General features: G+C 46.0%; 1 protein-coding gene across 2 annotated transcripts in view; it reads left to right on the top strand.

The window, feature by feature from the left end:
- The window catches only part of AGGF1 (angiogenic factor with G-patch and FHA domains 1), a 39,448-nt gene that overhangs the window by 5,451 nt on the left and 11,744 nt on the right, over nt 1-22,253 (top strand). The window contains exons 2-8 of one of the 2 annotated variants that reach the window (XM_077287230.1): nt 135-225; nt 4,697-4,857; nt 5,204-5,335; nt 8,623-8,805; nt 16,893-17,139; nt 21,682-21,793; nt 21,875-21,926. In XM_077287230.1, the coding sequence (XP_077143345.1) occupies nt 135-225; nt 4,697-4,857; nt 5,204-5,335; nt 8,623-8,805; nt 16,893-17,139; nt 21,682-21,793; nt 21,875-21,926 (978 nt within the window). Of the gene's footprint in view, nt 1-134; nt 226-4,696; nt 4,858-5,203; nt 5,336-8,622; nt 8,806-10,277; nt 10,345-16,892; nt 17,140-21,681; nt 21,794-21,874; nt 21,927-22,253 lie in introns of both variants that reach the window. The other variant, XM_077287240.1, reaches the window with a different exon arrangement.

Here is a 22,253-nt window from a genome sequence, read left to right as displayed (position 1 = left end):
TTACCTGTGAACATTTTCTTACATAAGTGAATTACCAGGATGATCGTGTATTGTGCAGAAAGAATTGTCTATCATGTGCAATATATTTCTATGTACAGTATTTTATAAATTCCTTCTTTTTGATCTGTTGACAGGTAGAGAAATTAAGTGAAGAAATCCATGAATTTAATAAGCGTGAAAAGGTTGACCAGGAAGTGCAGACAGAGGAGTATTCATCATGGCCGGGTAAGGATGGCTGTGTGCCATGAGGCTAGAATTGGAATTTGTACACTAGTATAATCATATAATTAATGGGGTTATTTCATGAGGTATCTTATGGCTGCCTCTTGTGGAGCGGCACAGCTGCCTCTTGTGGAGCAGGTGCCCTACAGCCTCTTGTGGAGCGGCACGGCTGCCTCTTGTGGAGTGGCCCCACTGCCTCTTGTGGAGCGGCACGGCTGCCTCTTGTGGAGTGACCCCGCTGCCTCTTGTGGAGTGGCCCCACTGCCTCTTGTGGAGCGGCACGGCTGCCTCTTGTGGAGTGGCCCCACTGCCTCTTGTGGAGCGGCACGGCTGCCTCTTGTGGAGTGGCCCCACTGCCTCTTGTGGAGTGGCACGGCTGCCTCTTGTGGAGTGGCCCTACTGCCTCTTGTGGAGCGGCACGGCTTTCTCTTGTGGAGCGGCACGGCTGCCTCTTGTGGAGTGGCCCCGCTGCCTCTTGTGGAGTGACCCCGCTGCCTCTTGTGGAGTGGCCCCGCTGCCTCTTGTGGAGTGGCCCCGCTGCCTCTTGTGGAGTGGCCCCGCTGCCTCTTGTGGAGTGGCCCCGCTGCCTCTTGTGGAGTGGCCCCGCTGCCTCTTGTGGAGTGGCCCCGCTGCCTCTTGTGGAGTGGCCCCGCTGCCTCTTGTGGAGTGGCCCCGCTGCCTCTTGTGGAGTGGCCCCGCTGCCTCTTGTGGAGTGGCCCCGCTGCCTCTTGTGGAGTGGCCCCGCTGCCTCTTGTGGAGTGGCCCCGCTGCCTCTTGTGGAGTGGCCCCGCTGCCTCTTGTGGAGTGGCCCCGCTGCCTCTTGTGGAGGGGCCCCGCTGCCTCTTGTGGAGCGGCCCCGCTGCCTCTTGTGGAGCGGCCCCGCTGCCTCTTGTGGAGCGGCCCCGCTGCCTCTTGTGGAGCGGCCCCGCTGCCTCTTGTGGAGCGGCCCCGCTGCCTCTTGTGGAGCGGCCCCGCTGCCTCTTGTGGAGCGGCCCCGCTGCCTCTTGTGGAGCGGCCCCGCTGCCTCTTGTGGAGCGGCCCCGCTGCCTCTTGTGGAGCGGCCCCGCTGCCTCTTGTGGAGCGGCCCCGCTGCCTCTTGTGGAGCGGCCCCGCTGCCTCTTGTGGAGCGGCCCCGCTGCCTCTTGTGGAGCGGCCCCGCTGCCTCTTGTGGAGCGGCCCCGCTGCCTCTTGTGGAGCGGCCCCGCTGCCTCTTGTGGAGCGGCCCCGCTGCCTCTTGTGGAGCGGCCCCGCTGCCTCTTGTGGAGCGGCCCCGCTGCCTCTTGTGGAGCGGCCCCGCTGCCTCTTGTGGAGCGGCCCCGCTGCCTCTTGTGGAGGGGCCCCGCTGCCTCTTGTGGAGGGGCCCCGCTGCCTCTTGTGGAGGGGCCCCGCTGCCTCTTGTGGAGGGGCCCCGCTGCCTCTTGTGGAGCGGCCCCGCTGCCTCTTGTGGAGGGGCCCCGCTGCCTCTTGTGGAGCGGCCCCGCTGCCTCTTGTGGAGGGGCCCCGCTGCCTCTTGTGGAGCGGCCCCGCTGCCTCCTGATTACTTTGGGAACTCTGGACTCTTATTGATTGACAGTTTGGACCAACGTTGTTTCTCAGGCCCTTACTGTGCGCTCTTCAATGTGACAAGGAAATGCAGCTTTGCCCCTGCAGCATCAGCGGAGCGCCGGCACATTGAAGCTATATAGAGAAGAGCTTGTGAGTGCTCCACTCTGGCAAGAGTACTGACCGGCCACTGCTGGTAAACTGCAGAGGTGGCCAGTCACCTAGACAACAAGCAGTAAACAATGACATTAATAAGCCCCCCATTCTTGAGAACGAACATGATTACAAAGTTGCCTGTTTTTGCAAGCACACTGAAATTGTACCCACTTAAAGGGAACCTGTCACCACGTTTTTGGAAGATGGGATAAAAATAGCGTTAAATAGGGGCAGAGGTGGGCGTTACATTAGTGTGTGTGTTATGCGTTTATTACCCACCTAAGTTGCCGAAATAACTTTGCAAAGTCTCCGTTTTCGCCTGTCAATCAGGCTGGTCAGGTCACATGGGTGTGGTGTCTTCACCCAGATTTGGCGTAGTTTTCCGTTGGTGGCGTAGTGGTGTGCGCATGCCCAAAGTCCGGAATCCTCTTCCAGGGGATTTAAAATAGCGCGGTGTTCGTTATTGCATTGGTGATCGGTGGGCGCGGCCATCTTCCTTTGGCCGCGCGTGCGCAGAAGCGGCGCTCTGCTGGCCGCGGCTTCAGGAAAATGGCCGCGGGATGCCGCGCGTGCGCAGATGGATATCGCGGCGGCCATTTTCCTGAAGCCGCGGCCAGCAGAGCGCCGCTTCTGCGCACGCGCGGCCAAAGGAAGATGGCCGCGCCCACCGATCACCAATGCAATAACGAACACCGCGCTATTTTAAATCCCCTGGAAGAGGATTCCGGACTTTGGGCATGCGCACACCACTACGCCACCAACGGAAAACTACGCCAAATCTGGGGGAAGACAACGCCCATGCGACCTGACCAGCCTGATGGACAGGCGAAAACGGAGACTTTGCAAAGTTATTTCGGCAACTTAGGTGGGTAATAAACGCATAACACACACACTAATGTAACGCCCACCTCTGCCCCTATTTAACGCTATTTTTATCCCATCTTCCAAAAACGTGGTGACAGGTTCCCTTTAATATAGGGAGACTAACCCTTTAACATCATATGTGGGGTGGCAGGTGTCTGATAATCATCTGTATTGTATTTTTTCCTGGCTGTAATAGAAAGCAGCCCTTTGTGCACTGACTTTTTAGAAAACTCCATGTAAAGAGCGTGACCAGCAGTTCCCAGTTAATTTCAAGCTAAACTAGTAATCCAGTCTCGAAAAGATGGAAGATGTAATAATAGCATCCAAAAAGACGTGTTTTAATCTGCCCATTGGATATGTTGAGTATGCGCTAATATAGACATTTTCTAGATTTGTACTTATTTGGAACAAGTGGAGCTGCAGTATAAAGTATGAGGGTGGCTTCAGAACTCAGTCATTGGGCATACTCAGCCGTGAGCTGCACTGCTGTATAGGCGGCATACCGAGGTACGGAAGAGGCCTCTAGTGCGTCAGATACAGTCCTACTTGTAAAACACACGTAGGCTGCCGTCAGACATCATAGCCTCATTACAAGGCTACACACTTGTCATGTAAATGGAGATTGGGTTTCTATTACCTAACAGACCGGACATTCAGCGTCTCCCACTCACACACCACCTCCTCACCTCGCCCCCTATCTGTCGGAGTCCTGCAAGGTTCAGTTCTAGGGCCCCTGCTCTTCTCCATCTACACCTTTGGCCGCGGACAGCTCATAGAATCTGACGGCTTTCAGTATCACCTCTATGCTGATGACACACAGATCTACATCTCTGGACCAGATATCACCGGCCTACTAATCAGAATCCCTCAATGTCTGTCCACTATTTCATCCTTCTTCTCCGCTAGATTTCTAAAACTTAACATGGACAAAACAGAATTCATCATCTTTCCCCATCTCACGCGACCCCCCCAATGAACCTATCCATTACAGTGCATGGCTGCCCACTCTCCCCAGTCCCACAAGCTCGCTGCCTCGGGGTAATCCTTGACGCTGATCTCTCCTTCAAACCACATATCCAAGCCCTTTCCACTTCCTGCCGACTTCAACTCAAAAATATTTCACAAATCCGTACATTCCTAAACCAAGAATCTGTAAAAACCCTAGTCCATGCCCTCATCATCTCCCGCCTTGACTACTGCAACCTGTGGCTACTGTGGCCTCCCCTCGAACACTCTCGCACCCCTCCAATCTATTCTAAACTCTGCTGCCCGACTAATCCACCTGTCCCCCCGCTATTCCCCAGCCTCTCCCCTCTGTCAATCCCTTCACTGGCTCCCCATTACCCAGAGACTCCAGTACAAAAGCCTAACCATGACATACAAAGCCATCCACAACCTGTCTCCTCCATACATCTGTGACCTCGTCTCCCGGTACTTACCTACACGTAACCCCCGATCCTCACAAGATCTCCTTCTCTACTCCCCTCTCATCTCTTCTTCCCACAATCGCATACAAGATTTCTCTCGCGCATCACCCCTACTCTGGAACTCTCTACCACAACACATCAGACTCTCACCTACCATCGAAACCTTCAAAAAGAACCTGAAGACCTACGTCTTCCGACAAGCCTACAACCTGCAGTAACCACCGATGACCAAACCGCTACACGACCAGCTCTATCCTCGCCTACTGTATCCTCACCCTTCCCTTGTAGATTGTGAGCCTTCGCGGGCAGGGTCCTCACTCCTCCTGTACCAGTTGTGACTTGTATTGTTCAAGATTATTGTACTTGTTTTTATTATGTATACCCCTCCTCACATGTAAAGCGCCATGGAATAAATGGCACTGTAATAATAAATAATAATAATATTATAGAGAGAGGATGAGCTTATAACATTCATTACTTTTCAGATTCCTATTATTACCAGTATTCCTATGAGAATTACACCCACACTGATGCCCACGAGGTGGAGGCAAGTAATGGCAGCGAGTCTGCTATAGATAGGTCACAGGATGCAGGAGAAAGTACGAGTCTGTGTGACGGAGGAGGGCAAGAGGCTGATAATTGTCAGGTAAGGAATCTGGGACATGAAATCCAGCTGGTAACACATACCCCGCTGTGATCTATAGTCCATGGGCCTAAGAGACTTCTCCATGCAGAATGTTTAGTTGCCTATTAGTTTGCTCATGTTAAAAATAATAAAATCCACAGCATTACTCACCTTCCCCAGGTCCAGTGCTGCCTTTCCGCAGTTGTTCCTGATCTTTAACGAGCTGCATCTGTGGCATTGTGACTACAGTGCATGTAACCGCTGCAGGCAATCACTGAGCTCACAGGCACAAGCTTAAGATTGAGAAATGATATTGTGTACAGCACTGCAGGACTTGTTTGCAAAAAAGTCTTCTTCATCTTTCTAGGAAGAGAGCGGAACGTCACTTGCCGAAAGCCTGAGAGCAACCGCAGAAGCCGCCTTATCTCAGACTGGATTTACCTACGATGAGAATACTGGGATGTATTACGACCACAGTACTGGTTTTTACTATGATTCGGTATGTGTCTATAGTGCACATTCATCTAGCAGAATATATATACCGTATATACTCGAGTATAAGCCGAGATTTTCAGCCCACTTTTTTGGGTTGAAAGTCCCCCTCTCGGCTTATACTCGAGTCATACCCAGGGGTCGGCAGGGGAGGGGGAGCGGGGGCTGTCTAATTATACTCACCTACTCCTGGCACGGTCCCTGCACATCCCTGGCTTCCCCGGCAGCTTCTTCCTGTACTGAGCGGTCATATGGTACCGCTCATTACAGTAATGAACATGCGGCTCCACCTTCCATAGGGGTGGAGCTGCATATTCATTACTGTAATGAGCGGTAACGGTGACCGCTTAGTACAGGAAGAAGCTGCGGCCCCGAGAAGCAGGGACTGCACAGCGCCAGGAGCAGGTGAGTATAACAGGGAGGGGAGCGCAGCGCTGCACGATATTCACCTGATCCTCGTTCCAGCCACCGCTCCGTATTCAGTGTCTTCTGCAGTGACGCTCAGGTCAGAGGGCGCGGTGACGTGGTTAGTGCGTGCCCTCTGCCTGAACGTCAGTGCAGAAGATGCTGAAGATGGAGCTGCGCCGGAACGAGGAGCAGGTGAATATTGAAAGTGCCGGGGGCCTGAGCGACAGAGAGGTGAGTATGTGATTTTTTTTTTTTTTTTATCGCAGCAACAGCAAATGGGGCAAGTGTCTGTATGGAGCATCTTATGGGGCCATAACGTTTGTGCAGCACTATATGGGGCAAGTGTCTGTATGGGGCCATAACGTTTGGTCAGCACTATATGAGGCAAGTGTCTGTATGGAGCATCTTATGGGGCCATAACGTTTGTGCAGCACTATATGGGGTAAGTGTCTGTATGGGGCCATAATCAATGTTTTTGCAGCACTATATGGGGCAAGTTCACAAAATAGAGCTGATGGCCTGTGTATATGACACTTCCATTAAATTAACATATTTCAAAATAGAGAGGAAAGGAACGGAAGCAACTGTCATCTAATATCAAACTTTATTGAATGTAATAAAAGACAAAACAGAATCAATTATGAATATTTAAAAACCATATATATAGAAAAATACATAAAAAATGGAGACCATATGCAAAAAAGACCGCACAAAACCAGTCATGCAGCTAGTTAAATATACATAGGTTTGTCTATATGTGCACAGGGTGCCTATTACACTGATTAGCTTCTCTATAACTGTTCGAGGTGTATAGTATCAATTTAATAAAGCTAACCCAGCATTTTTAGTAGTAATGCACCACTACTTAGGAGGCATAAAGGTTGAGTATAAAGAAATAAAGTGCATAGTGCAATACATCAAGCTATTTGCCACCATATAGTATCCAAGTTATTAAAGGTGCAACTGCAGTTGATGGAGCATCCACCTAGTCAGCAGTCCTTAGGCCCCATATATTATACGTGCATATGCAGAGATTTAGACAAATGTAAACACAAATAAATATAAAGTGACTGTGCTACATAACCTGATTGTGCGGTCCTGAGCCCCAACGCGCGTTTCGCGTCTAGCTTCGTCCGGGGGAATGTATGCTGAGGTGTTAATTAAGGCGCTTTTTATAGTGGTCGGCTAGTTAGGCCATATTGGTGTCCACAGTGTAAAGACCGGCTATTGCGCTTGCGCAGGTAAGCTCCCCGCATCACTTCCTCTCCCCCCGTGTGCGACTACAGGGGGAGGAGTCAGCGACGCTAAGGAAGCGTTGCCATAGCAGCGCGGCGATCCATACGGCCGTGTTGTTATTACTATAGAGGCGAGTCAGAAGAGTGTGGAGGGAGGACTTTGTAGATAGAGGATAGCTGCACCTTTTATGTGGCTCCCCTGCCCACTATGGGATGTAAACAGTGAGCAATCTACTTAAATCATAATATGTATATGATATAGTATACATTTTGACACGTGATTGATTCAATATAAATTGGACAACCTCGAATGCAATGTTCTGTTGTTTATATTATATATTTAATAACAGAAAACATATACACCCATTTGGTCATCCCTAGGCCAGTATTTACAATGGGATGTCCCTGCTTTGGTCTAATGGGTATAGTTGGCCATTTTAATTGGTTAGCTATGGCTGTATATGTTTTGCGGGTTTAGATTTGAAAGGACTACATATGGGTTTACGTCCTGTAAGGACCTCCATATATATAGAGAGTGGGTCACTGTATTGCACTATGCACTTTATTTCTTTATACTCAACCTTTATGCCTCCTAAGTAGTGGTGCATTACTACTAAAAATGCTGGGTTAGCTTTATTAAATTGATACTATACACCTCGAACAGTTATAGAGAAGCTAATCAGTGTAATAGGCACCCTGTGCACATATAGACAAACCTATGTATATTTAACTAGCTGCATGACTGGTTTTGTGTGGTCTTTTTTGCATATGGTCTCCATTTTTTATGTATTTTTCTATATATATGGTTTTTAAATATTCATAATTGATTCTGTTTTGTCTTTTATTACATTCAATAAAGTTTGATATTAGATGACAGTTGCTTCCGTTCCTTTCCTCTCTATTTTGATATATGGGGCAAGTGTCTGTATGGGGCCATAACGTTTGTGAGCACTATATGGGGCAAGTGTCTGTATGGGGCCATAACGTTTGTGCAGCACTATATGGGGCAAGTGTCTGTATGGGGCCATAACGTTTGTGCAGCACTATATGGGGCAAGTGTCTGTATGAAGCATCTTATGGGGCCATAATCAATGTTTGTGCAGCACTATATGGGGCAAATATCTTTATGGAGCATCTTATGGGGCCATAATTAACGTTTGTGGAGCATTACGGTATATGGGGCAAGTGTCTGTATGGAGCATCTTATGGGGCCATTATTAACCTTTATGCAGGATCATATGGGGCGTATTTTGTATGGAGCATCTTATGGGGCCATCATAAACTTTATGGAGCATTATATGGGGCTCCTGATTCAATATGGACACTCAAAAACACTTAACCTAATGATGTCTCAATTAATTTTACTTTTATTGGTATCTATTTTTATTTTTGAAATTTACCGGTAGCTGCTGCATTTCCCACCCTAGGCTTCTACTCGAGTCATTAAGTTTTCCCAGTTTTTTGTGGCAAAATTAGGGCTCTCAGCTTATACTCGAGTATATACTGTAATAATATATATATAACGCGGCCGAGTGCTACATGGGGTTTTATCGGATAGCACCCGGCTCAGTGTTAGGCTATGGGGCAGTCACACCTGCGATTATTTTCTCAGGCTGATTTCATAACTTGCATTCTTTATTTCCTTTTAAAGGAATCCCAGTTATATTATGATCCTTCAACTGGGATTTATTACTACTGCGATGTGGAAAATGGTCGCTACCTCTTTCATTCAAAGGTGGATTTTCAGTCATTTGTAAACCCAGACCCTCAACCAAGCACTGAGAAAAAGAAGAAAAAGAAACGTGAGGCCAGCAGTCAGCAAGAGGATAACAAAGTCAGTAACGAGCTCTGTGCATGTGCAGTTGTCGGAATAATGTGTCATCATTTAAAGGGGTTGTCTCCCTTACAGTCTTCATGAGCACACTGCTCTTCTGTATGCTGGCATCCAGCTTTCTGAGGTCAGTGTGAGCTGGCGGCATGCCTAGGCTATTGTTCCGAACTGTGTGCTCTCCAATGCTGCTTGCAGAGGCAGCGTGACCTCTGTAGCAGAGGCAGCGTCACCTCTGTAGCATCGGAGGAGTACAGGAGCGCTTTGTTGGCCAGCCTCAGAAAATGGCTTGATAACTAGCTGTGAATTATAGAATTGAGTCCCTCTGTTCTTGAGAACGTAGAGGATTTTTTGTAAAAGGTACATTCCATACCTACTATTTTTATTTATTTTTAATGTCTTCAAAAGGAGATTTGTAGTTAAATTTCCGCGCTGCCGCTAAGATGAATTTCAGGAGAGTATAGTTGATTCACAGTGGTTTTATTCAACGCGTTTCAGGGGTCTCATGCCCCCTTCATCAGGAAATATGGTATTTCCTGATGAAGGGGGCATGAGACCCCTGAAACGCGTTGAATAAAACCACTGTGAATCAACTATACTCTCCTGAAATTCATCTTAGCGGCAGCGCGGAAATTTAACTACAAATCTCCTTTTGAAGACATTATTTTCTCTGGTCGGTGAAGACCTGTGGATCTGCAGCAGCCGCTATCTATATGCTCTAATCTCATCCTAACCAGGTGAGCAAATTTGGTGTATATTCTCCTCTGTGTAACGTGGATAAGACCCTATTGCGCTTTTTGTCTCCCCATTGTTTTGCAATATTTATTTTTAAAGCACTTGGCAATTTTATCAATTTGATAAGACAAGACAACCCCTTTAAATGATTTACTGGTTTCAGGTACTTTATAGAAATGATGAGGGAATTCCATACCTACAATTGCCTAATGCTCCTATGGAAAGAAGCCGTTTCCATAAAATGTATATTAGGCAATTGCAGTTTATCTAATTCCCAAACAATTTCTGTACCGTAATGTAAAACCTCGCCATTTCCACTTTAGACAAAGCATGGTGTCTATGTGACCATGTAGTAGCCGCCATATTGTCCATCTAAAGGGAACCATATGTTTAACAGAAATGAAAATTGGGCTTTCCCAGGTGTAAATGACCTCTGAACTGTACTAGATGACCTCTGACACAATGACTGGCCATACATTAGGGTTCAGCCGCTGCTCTGTCTGGTGTAATAAGAATTTGGTCTGAAGATACCATACACCTATAGATTATGTCCCTGGAGTGAGGGGACAGGGCAGGAAGGTCCTCCCACGATGTCCTGAGAGATGTTAGGGCCCTCTGACACTTTTTCACCAGTGATTGTCGCTACGTTTGTGTCTTTTGGGCACGAGAGGCAGGTTTTGTTTTCCAGAAATGCTCCTTTTGTAACCCATTCCAGATATGATGACTGTTCGTCCTGTCTTTAGGTACTAGCCTTGACAGCAAACATGGTTGGCTTGAGGATTTCTTCTTATGGATACTCTCCATGCAAAGGTAGAGTTGATTTGTTTTATTGTACCTTGATGGGCAGGTGAATATTGAGATTTGGATGTTCTCCTTTTTCCCCACACAGGTTCCCCTTCTTTAGATCGCGTTACTTTTTCCAGTGAGTGAAATTTGTTCTTGCTTTTTAGTGAATATGTAAAAAACAGATTAGGCTTGGACATTAAGTACAGGCACCTTCTACTTGTGATACATGCTCTTAAAGGACTGTTTCCATAGGGACGTTTATGGCTTATCAGTGGGATATCCCACTAATGTCTAAGGTGGGAACCCAACCTTTGTGATCTACAGTTGTCTCGAGAACAGGGTCCCATTGCAAGAAGTGGTCACATGTACACAGCTCTCCCCACTTATATTGATTTTCCAAAAATTACATAGCAAGTCTGTATGCCAATATTGAGACCTCCTAAGCAAATGAATGGAGAGGGCAAATGCCCTGGATGACAGTGATGTGAAATGGGGTCCTCTTCTCATGGCTTGTATGATATCCATCTCCCTTGGTCATTATGGCATAGCCACACATGCAGACATCCCAGGTGGGACAACACCTTTAAAGTTGTGAAATCCCTTGTTCAGGCACATGTTTTCCCTACAGAGGATACTACCGGGATGATGAAGTATTACATGGGAAATGGACGCTCACAGGAGCAGCCCTTACTTGGTGCTTCTCTTCTTCTAGAAGTTAGAATGGGTTTCTGACTGAGGAGCATCTTTTTATTTGGGTGGATGGCGCAGCCTCTGTGATTTGCTGTGGTTCTGTGCATAATTACTGAGAAATGGGCTCATTCTTATTTAGCTCAGAAGCTAAGATTTAATTCATTATAGCTGAGGGTCCCAAATTTTAGTACATGGAAAAAATGTCAGAACTGAAATGGCAAATATCTTTTCCATCTTTATAGTTAAATGTTAGACACATGTAAAATGTTCTTCAGCTGATGTATGGTTCATGAATACACCTGAACACATGCTATAGAGGTGAGCAAAATGGGTGTCAGGCTCCTCGTCTAGTGGCCATGTCTGCACTTCCACGGCACCTGGTCAGAGCAATACAAGTTTCCTACTATCTGCTGGCACCTTCTCTGGTTAGTAGGCATCCACTGATGATGATGATGTTTAGGTCATAGTAACTAGATAAAATAAATTTGCAGGACCCAGGTCTACCAGCCAAGTCAGTAATTCATAGCCGCTGGACATGAGCCCTGCGAACTGCCTCCTACCTGCCGGCATCCCCAGCTGCTCTTGGCATGATATCATATGGTAATATGAAGAGTTTATTCTCTAAATGAGAGCTCATTGCCCTAAGATGAGCACTACGGGCTGACCATCATGCTATGTAGCTGTAAGGGGAAGGTGAAATTATTGTATATAAAGGCAGCCAGTATAGCTGGGGATGTTGTTGTTATTATTATTATTATTATAGCACCATTTATTCCATGGCTCTTTACATGTGAGGAGGGGTATGCATAATAAAAAATCAAGTACAGTAATCTTAAACAATACAAGTCACAACTGGTACAGAAGGAGAGAGGACCCTGCCTGCGAGGGCTCACAATCTACAAGGGATGGGTGAGGATACAGTAGGTGAGGGTAGACCTGGTCATGCAGTGGTTTGGTGGATACTGCAGGTTGTAGGCTTGTCGGAAGAGGTTGGTCTTCAGGTTCCTTTTGAAGATTTCCATAGGCGAGAGTCTGATATGTTGTGGTAGAGAGTTCCAGAGGAGGGGGATGCAAGGGAGAAATCTTGTATGCTATTGGGGGAGGAGGAGATAAGAGGGGAGTAGAGAAGGAGATCTTGTGAGGATAGGTAAGTTGCATGCAGGTAAGTACCGGGAGACTAGGTCACAGATGCAAGTTGTTGATGGCTTTGTATGTTATGGATAGAGTTTTGAACTGGGATCTCTGGGTAATGGGGAGCCAGTGAAGGGATTGACAGAAGGGAGAGGCCGAGGAATAGCAGGGGGACAGGTGGATTAGTCGGGCAGCAAAGTTTACAATAAGTTGGAGGGGTGTTAGAGGGGAGGCCACGGAGCAGGATGTTGCAGTGGTCAAGGCGGGAGATGATGATGGCATGCATTAGTGTTTTTGCTGATTGTTGTTTGAGGAATGTCCAGATCCAGGAAATATTTTTTGAGTTGAAGTCAGCAGGAAGTGGAGAGGGATTGGATATGTGGTTTGAAGGAGAGATCAGGGTCAAGGATTACCTCTAGGAGGTAGTGAGTTTGTGAGACTGACTGGGGAGAGTGAGCAGCCATTTACTTTAATGGATAGGTCTGTTGGGGGAGTCGAGTGAGATGGGGGAAAGATGATGAATTCTGTTTTGGCCATATCAAGTTTTAGAAATCTAGAGGAGAAGAAGGATGAAATAGTGGACAGACATTGAGGGATTCTGGTTAGTAGGGAGGTGATATCTGGTCCAGAGAGGTAGATATGCGTGTCATCTGCATAGATACCGTGAGATTCTATGAGCTGTCCCAGGCCGAAGGTGTAAATGGAGAAGATCAGAAGCCCTAGATCTAAACCTTGCAGAACTCGCGACAGATAAGAGGTGGTGTGTGAGTGGGAAACACTGAATGACCTGTCTGTTAGGTATGATGAGATCCAAGATAGGGCCAAGTCTGTGATGCCAAGAGATGAGTAGGTCTGTAGTAATAGCAAATGGTCCACTGTGTCAAAGGCAGAGGACAGACCGGTCCAGGAGAAGGAGGACAGAGTAGTGTCGCTTGGCTTTGGCGGTTAATACAGTGCCTTGCGAAAGTATTCGGCTCTCTGGAACTTTTCAACCTTTTCCCACATATCATGCTTCAAACATAAAGATACCAAATGTAAATTTTTGGTGAATAATCAACAACAAGTGGAACACAATTGTGAAGTTGAATGAAATTTATTGGTTATTTTACATTTTTGTGGAAATTCAAAAACTGAAAAGTGGGGCGTGCAATATTATTCGGCCCCTTTAACTTAATACTTTGTTGCACCACCTTTTGCTGCGAAACAGCTGCAAGTCGCTTGGGGTATGTCTCTATCCGTTTTGTACCTCGAGAGACTGAAATTCTTGCCCATTCTTCCTTGGCAAACAGCTCAAGCTCAGTGAGGTTTGATGGAGATCATTTGTGAACAGCAGTTTTCAGCTCTTTCCACAGATTCTCTTTTGGATTGAGGTCTGGACTTTGACTTGGCCATTCTAACACCTGGATACATTTATTTGTGAACCATTCCATTGTAGATTTTGATTTATGTTTGGGATCATTGTCTTGTTGGAAGACAAATCTCCGTCCCAGTCTCAGGTCTTTTGCAGACTCCCAACAGGTTTTCTTCGAGAATGGTCCTGTATTTGGCTCCATCCACCTTCCCATCAATTTTAACCATGTTCCCTGTCCCTGCTGAAGAAAAGCAGGCCCAAACCATGATGCTGCCACCACCTTGTTTGACAGTGGGGATGGTGTGTTCAGGGTGATGAGCTGTGTTGCCTTTACGCCAAACATATCGTTTGGCATTGTTGCCAAAAAGTTTGATTTTGGTTTAATCTGACCAGAGCACCTTCTTCCACATGTTTGGTGTGTCTCCCAGGTGGCTTGTTGCACACATTAAGGGTATGTGCACACGTTCAGGTTTTTTCGCGTTTTTTTCGCTATAAAAACGCTATAAAAACTCATTAAAAATGCATACATTATGCATCCTATCATTTAGAATGCATTCTGCATATTTTGTGCACATGGTGCATTTTTTTCCACGAAAAAAACGCATCGCGGTAAAAAAAGCAGCATGTTCATTAATTTTGCGGATTTTCCGTATTTTTCCCGCAATTCTATGCATTTGGGAAAAAACGCACAAAAAAAGCGTCAAAAACGCATGAAAAAACGCATGCGGATTTCTGGCAGAAATGTCCGGTTTTCGTCAGGAAAATTTCTGCTAGAAATCCTGACGTGTGCACATAGCCTAAACGACACTTTTTATGGATATCTTTGAGAAATGGCTTTCTTCTTGCCACTCTTCCATAAAGGCCAGATTTGTGCAGTGTACGACTGATTGTTGTCCTATGGACAGACTGTCCCACCTCAGCTGTAGGTCTCTGCAGTTCATCCAGAGTGATCATGGGCCTCTTGGCTGCATCTCTGATCAGTCTTCTCCTTGTTTGAGATGAAAGTTTAGATGGACGGCCGGGTCTTGGTAGATTTGCAGTGGTAGGATATTCCTTCCATTTCAATATGATCACTTGCACAGTGCTTCTTTGGGATGTTTAAAGTTTTGGAAATCATTTTGTATCCAAATCCGGCTTTAAACTTTTCCACAACAGTATCATGGACCTGCCTGTTGTGTTCCTTGGTCGTCATGATTCTCTCTGTGCTTCAAACAGAACCCTGAGACTATCACAGAGCACGTGCATTTATATGGAGACTTGATTACACACAGGTGGATTATATTTATCATCATTAGGCATTTAGAACAACATTGGATCATTCAGAGATCCACAATGAACTTCTAGAGTGAGTTTGCTGCACTGAAAGTAAAGGCCGAATAATATTGCACACCGCACTTTTCAGTTTTTTAATTTTTACAAAAATTTAAAATAACCAATACATTTCATTCAACTTCACAATTGTGTTCCACTTGTTGTTGATTCTTCACCAAAAATTTACATTTGGTATCTTTATGTTTGAAGCATGATATGTGGGAAAAAGTTGAAAAGTTCCAGGGAGCCGAATACTTTCGCTAGGCACTGTAGGTCATTGGTGACTTTAGTTAGGGCAGTTTCAGTGGAGTGATGCAGTCGGAAGCCAGATTGTAAGCGGTCAAAGAGGGAGCAGGAAGAGAGGTGGACAGTTCAAGATGGACATGTTGCTCCAGTAGTTTGGAGGCATAGGGGAGAAGTGATATGTGGTGATAGCTAGATACAGAGGATGGGTCAAGATAGGGCTTTTTGAGGATAGGTGTGATTGATGCATGTTTGCAGCATGAGGTGAAAACACCAGTTGTTAGTGATAGGTTGAAGAGATGGGTTAGGGTTGGGATGAAGACTGTGGTGAGGTTTGGAATGAAGTGGGATGGAATCGAGTCAAGTGCTCAGGTGGTGAGATGGGATCTTGAGAGTAGAGTGGAAAGTTGATCTTCTGTAATGGTGGAGAAGTTGGTTTTGGAGGAGAAGGGCTTAGCAGTTAGGAGGAAGGGCTCTGGGGGTTATAGACCAAATCTTTCTCTGATGTTACCAATCTTCTGCTTGAAGAATGAGGAAAAGTCTTTAGCGGAGATGAGTGGAGAGGGAGGCGGTGCTGGGGGATGAAGGAGAGAATTGAAAGTGTTGAGTAGCTGTTTAGGATTGTGAGACAGGGAGGATATGAGAGATGAGAAGTAGGTTTTTTTGCTGCAGTGAGTGTGGCCTTGAAAGTAGTCAGGTTCTGTTTGAATGCAATGAAGTGCTCGTTGGAGTGGGATCTTTTCCATCTCTGCTGAGTAACCCTAGAAGCCCGCCTCAGTTATTTGGTCAGGCTGGTGTGCCAGGGTTTTCTGTTGATTCTACGAGCTTTGGTATGTGTGAGAGGGCCAACCGATTCCAGAGTTGCAGCTATTGTGTTATATAAAGCGGCAGCAGCGTCTGCATGTGATCCGTCCACTTCTGGATCTAAGTGTTTCCAGAGCATCTCAGAACTGTAATTGCATGCTCCTTAATTCCAGAGCGTACATTTTTCTTCCTTTTGAATAAGGTTGCATAAACTCCATTTACATGCATGGGATGTGAGTTGTTCTCCAATTTTCCCCAGATTTTAACCTGCTAAAATCTGGGTGAAATTCAACATTAGCAGACTTTATCAGCCCATTACCTTAAGGTGAAACAGACTATAATTTTTAATTTGCGGTTTGTGACATTGAAGACGATGTGCCTTCTATTCAGCCTCTGACATTTGCCAAATCCCCTGACAAGTGGGAGATCTGCAGTCACTGCTCAGGTGTAGTGTTTGTAATGTATGAGAAACTTGCTATAATGAATGCCATTGTTTTGTCATTTGTGTGGATTTATTATAATAGGCCCCAGAGCAGCTGGGAATGATAAATCATCCATTGGTCCACTACGTAACTCCACTAATGTATGGCCAGGGGAAATGACAACACTGTGTAATAAGCTGATCAAGTGGGGTCCCAAAAGAGTGCGCCATACTTAATGTCGGCCTGTCTCCCCCCAACAGATGATGGGAAAATAATATGGAGATTGCATTCCAATGTCCAATCCTTTTATTCCCAGGTAAAATAAGCCACCCTAGAGGAACCTGCCAGTGGCTTATTCCCCTCTCCCCGTACGGGACACATGCATGCTTAGCTGAATAGAGTGTGCATATGTGCAGGAGCTGTTGACTGATCGAGTATATGGCCAACAGCTATTTTCTGTGTATGGCTGCCTTAAATGTTAGTGATTATTCTAAGTGGTTCTGTAAGAAGATCAGTTTGTTTTTGGCCATTTATTGCTCTGGGAAAGCTCAACTTTCAGTAAATTAGGTTACGAAAATCAAGATTTATGTCTATGCTGAGTATTGTCCGTTTTTCCCAAGGCGTCTTTGGAGATGAGAACATCGTCTTCCTGTAACACAGCCCATGACAAAATAAGCCCATATGACAGGGACGAGCCTGCCGGGAGAAATAAGAGGCCTAAGCTGAGCAGTGATTGTGTAGACAGCGCCTCCTCTTCAGGTGACAGTGAGCCCGAGGAAGGGGAGGTCACTGATTCTGAGAAGACGGCCAGCGAGGAGGACGAGTCCAGCGCAAGCAGCGTCTCCTCCCATAACTCTGACGTAGAAGGTGACCTGACTTGCATTTAGAACTGAAATCTGCATAAAGTCATTGATCAGTAAGGGGCACATTTATCAACCGTATCCTTAGAAAATAAGTAAAAATGTATTTCATTAAAACCCAAAGTGCCCTGAATGTATCAAAATGGCACACTACATAATGTACATTACATGGGCAAAAGTATTGGGGCACTACCCGTTACACCTACAGCAGCTTTATGACCTCCCTTTATAAATCCACAGGCATTAATATGGAGTTGGCTCCATTGCAGCTATTCTGCGAAGGCTTCCAAGTGATTTTAGCATTTGTGGGAATATTTGCCCATTCCCCAGATGAGCATATGAGAGGTCAGGCACTGATGTCGGAAGAGAGGGCCGGGCTCAAATTTCTGTTCTAGTTCATCCCAAAGGTGTTGGATGGGGTTGAAATCAGGGCTCTGTGCAGCTTTTTTAACCCCTTCAAGACAATCGCCGTACATGCAAAACGCTGCCGGTGGTGCGTTCACGCAAACCGCCGCACATGTACGGCGTGACGATCGTGCGGGCTTGCTGTGAGCGCCGGTGCGATCAAAAGCGAGTGTCAGCGCTATATGAGAGCTGACACCCTGTAGCTACGCCCAGTATCGGTGCTCAGTAGTGACAGCGACATCGATCAGCCCCCGAATGCAAATGTGAACTTAGCCTAAGACCTTCCTTTGAACATTAGGTCCAGTCAGGAGGGATGTGTCCCAATACTTTTCATCTTTCAGGCCCCTACTCATTAAGCCGTTTATGCCAGTTCTCTAGTGCGAAACCGCTTGAAATGATGCTAAATATTTTCAACTTTTAGTGTTTTACGCCAGTCTGAACAGGGGCGTCATTTTTCAGAAGAGCAGGCGGAGCTCTGTAGGAAGGGGCAGAGCCACTTGCCATCGCAAATTTCATTATAACTTCAGTAATGTCGGACAGAAATAAAATCCAGCACCAGACCAACATCTCTTGTGGTGGCGCACAGCAGCTGAAAGACAAATTCATTACCTCCTACTCCAGCAGCGCACGGGTTCACCAGGAGCAGAGTAGGTAACGCCTGTCGTGGTGAATCTCGGCCATAGTGTATTAACCCTCACAACATATCAGAAACGTGTTACATTATTCGTATACCTGTATTAAATCATAATAATATTTAGCTCCTCCATTTCTAGTTTAGTTTTGTGCCTTTCAATGTATGCAACTTTGGCAAACAAGGTTTAAAAAAAATGTAGTGAATTGTATGTTCAACGCCACTTTTCTCACATTTAGCCCCCATTTCATTTGATAAATGTGCCCCTTTCTAACTGGTTAGACTTTTTTATGATGTCACATTTTGCACTGTAGATGTAAGAAGCAAAGGGTCACATATCATGTATGTAATAATTATTCACCGACAAGTTAATGTTGTATTGGACATTGGGGTTCAGATTGCTGCTTGATATTGTTTAGTCCCCCGTGGGGGATAACAACTAGAAATGTCTGACAGCTGCTTATTTGCCTCTTCGTATTGGGGCAAAGTCAGACGGCCGTATAAATCAGACTGAGATTGGACCATATGCTTGGACTGGCCGCGGCTCTCCCGACCACAGTGTGACGGCTCCTTCATATATCTCTATGCAGCTGTCATGCTCGGGTCAGGAGAGCCGCGGCCAGTCCGAGCATTGCGGTTCGATCACAGTCTGAGTTATATGGCTGTCTGACTGTGTTAGGAGTCGAGTTTCCGCCGCTGCACAGGGGGAATCTCGAAACCATGTCTGCTGGGGTCTCTCATTCTGCATCAGCCGCAGTGGAGCCTGCTCAGCGGAGATGTCGGTCCCAGCCTCTCGCTCAGTCTGATTCTGTGCAAAGGGTTACTGCTGCCTTTCCAGGCCCAGCCATTGTAGCCTGTACTGATCAGCGGCGAGCAGACGTCTCTGGGACTAAGTCCTGCTTTTCCCCTTCTGAGCATGCCCAAAGGAAGCTCAACGAGGTCTGGGGTCACATGCTCAGGTACTGCAGTAGCTCCTATTGGTCCTCTAGGAAGGTCCTGAAGCTGCTCAGTTACTGTAGCAGTTCTCATTGGTCCTCTAGGAAGGTCCTGAAGCTGCTCAGTTACTGTAGCAGTTCTCATTGGTCCTCTAGGAAGGTCCTGAACTTGCTGCAGCTATAAAAAGTTTGCATGGCCGCACGGCCTTGCGCTAGTATACACTTGTTTATGTGTGTGTGTTGTGAGTGAAAGTCACTCTTTAATCATACCCTCCCTTGTTTGAATGCTCGCGTAAGGAGGATGATTGTAATCTAGCGCCCGACTAGTAACCAACACTGGTACACACACAGCGTCTATTACTGTGACCGCCAGTGCGGCGCCGTGCGCTATCACCGCGCTTTCCAAACCCAAGTCTGGGTGGTGAGTGGAGTCCGCCAGTGCGGCACCGCATGCACTCTCGTGCTACTTTATTATTATTTCCGTTACGTGCGGTACTGCAGCCCTGTGACACAACAGGGTTCGCTTCTTTCACACAGGGTGAAGCTAACCCGTGTGTATCCTCATTGTACCGCCATATGGTCCATCATTGCTTAGCAGCAGGTTCCATCTCTGCACGGTGGACCCCGGGCTGCGAACGCACCTTATTGCTTTTCTCTAATTATTTGGTGCGTTCCGCTAGCCCTAACAGACTATGCTCTAAAGGTAAATTTGCACTTGGAGGATTTGCTCAAATTTTACTTGCAGGTTGAGCAGATAACAAGTCTGCAGCTGCTTACAGTACGAGGCAAGTAGATGAGATTTCACAAATCTTGCTCAAATGCTGCGGACTTTTTCTCTGTAGAAATGAAATCGTTTTTCAGAATTACAAATAATCAGGATTCTCCTGATGAAGAACTGCTGTGGATTTTCACAAAAGATTTCATCACATTAAAGGGAATCCGTCAGCAAGTTTTTGCCACCTTATCAGAGAGCTGCATAATGTAGGCAAAAAGAAGCTGAATCCAAGGATGTATCGGTCAATTACTGGGTGTAGCCGTTCTGACATTGGAGCTTTTAGATTTAGCAATTAAGCAGAGCTGAGAAAGCGAACCTCACCCACACCACAGCTAACCCCGCCCACACCACAGCTAACCCCGCCCACACCACAGCTAACCCTGCCCACACAAGACTCTTTATGTACAAAGTCCATAGACAGTGAGCTGCCTATCGCAGGAGGGGGCGTGTGAAACCAGGGCTCACACCAGCTAGACACAGCAATGATAAACTACTGGTGCTAAAATAATCATTGTAAGCAAACGGGAGCTTGATAAGAGAGGCATCACTGAAATCTGTGTTTTAACCCCTACAGCATGCTGTCTTCATATTACATAGCAAAAACCTGCTGTCAGATTCCCTTTAATTTAGTAGCAGTGAAATCAGAGCAATCCTGACTCTAGTTGGTTTACTCTCAGATCTGTAATGGAAAATGACTCCATTCTGAATACCCCTAGGCCTCATGTACTGTTATTACAAATCCATGCTGTGTGAATCCTTAGTAAAGCACTCATAATGTTATAGGAATATACAGTAACACTGCATGCCTCACATTTCATGCAAAGACGTCTTCACACGGAATATGTGAAGAGCCATGCTTCAACTCTTTCCATGTTACACCATATCACTGCTGGACCTTGTATGTTGCAAAAAAGGGTGGTCTTCAATGGGTTAGCAGTTTTGGCAGAAAAGTTTCCTAATATATATATTAGTTCTCTACATACCCTGTCTTCAGTGCTGACATCATGTGCCACCAATAACTGAGCTCAGCTGCTCTGTCCACATTGACAGCCTGAGCCGTTCAGCTCATGGAGTGGCTACAACACTTTTGACGTGACATTGGTGCTGAAAACAATAACGGACTTCAGGAGCAGCAATGGGGTCACCCATAGGGTTTGTGCACACTAAGTCTTTTTGCAGAGTTTTCGGAGCAGAAACTGAGCAGAATCTCCAAATTTTGCTGTGGATTTGGAGAGTTTTGCTTAGTTTGTGCTTCAAAAACTCATAAAATTCCTAGTGCAGACATGGGTATTGTGTATTTCCCTCTGACATGGTACCTACATCTTTCACTGAAGCCTTCGGCATTGGATGTAGCCATTCCTGATGTAGACCTAGTGAGGCAATACAGTGTCTACTTGACACTTGTTTCGTCACCTCCATCAGGAGAGCGTGAATCCTGTTCTACCCCAGAAAACCAGTAAGGTTAACTGACAATATAAAATAATTCAATAATACATTAATTAACCACTCTTAAAGCTTTTCATAGCCAACCAGGTTGCTCAGGGATTTTACACTTGTGGATCTTGACTTTCAAATAGGCGCCTGATTTAGATCACCTAAGTATCTAGTTTGGCTTAATAATATCATGGTGATGTTCTGTATTAATAATCTGCATAATTGGGTCTTGAAAATAAAGGTTTAATTAAACTATGAAACGCGTTGCTAAACAGAAGTCAGCAAGTGGCAAGCATAACATACATAAAGGGAAAATATGAATAAATGTTCAGTTCTCACTAACGTCCTGATTGTTTGTGACTTGTGCAGACACCGAGCAAATCTGGCCTCCATGTATTCGAGTGATCGTGGTAAGGTCACCAGTGCTACAGAAAGGATCCCTGTTTATTATAACAGCCGAGAAAAGTGCCACCATTGGAAGGTAGGTGCAGAGAATGGGAAAATGTGACCTAAATTCACTGCAGATGGCTTCTTGTCACTAACACGTTTTCTTATTGTGTAGGGAGAAGAACCTGGGTCATGACATTCGTATTCCAGAGGTTGGCGTGAGCAAGGTGAGCACATATTAGGTTATTCTTATGGCGTATCGGTACTGATGAACTTGTCACATTGAACGTGCTTCTATTTTACTATATAACGTAGTTTTTCTCAATAAGTTGAGTAATTTTGCAAATCCTTTGCTTCTCCTACAAATGAGTTGTAATGCCATTTTTAACACCAGAGACAGTTTTGGTCAACAACCCCCAGAGCCCTTCCTCCCGACTTCCCAGCCCTCCACCTCCAAAACCAACTTCTCCACCATTACAGAAGATCAACTCTCCACTCAACTCTCAAGATCGCATCTCACCACCTGTGCACTTGACCCGCTCCCTTCCCACTTC

Source organism: Ranitomeya variabilis, chromosome 1 (genome assembly GCF_051348905.1).
Source record: "Ranitomeya variabilis isolate aRanVar5 chromosome 1, aRanVar5.hap1, whole genome shotgun sequence".
Classification (NCBI taxonomy): Eukaryota; Metazoa; Chordata; class Amphibia; order Anura; family Dendrobatidae; genus Ranitomeya; species Ranitomeya variabilis.
Note: the sequence above shows the minus strand (reverse complement) of the source record. Positions and strands in the feature narration are given on the sequence as shown.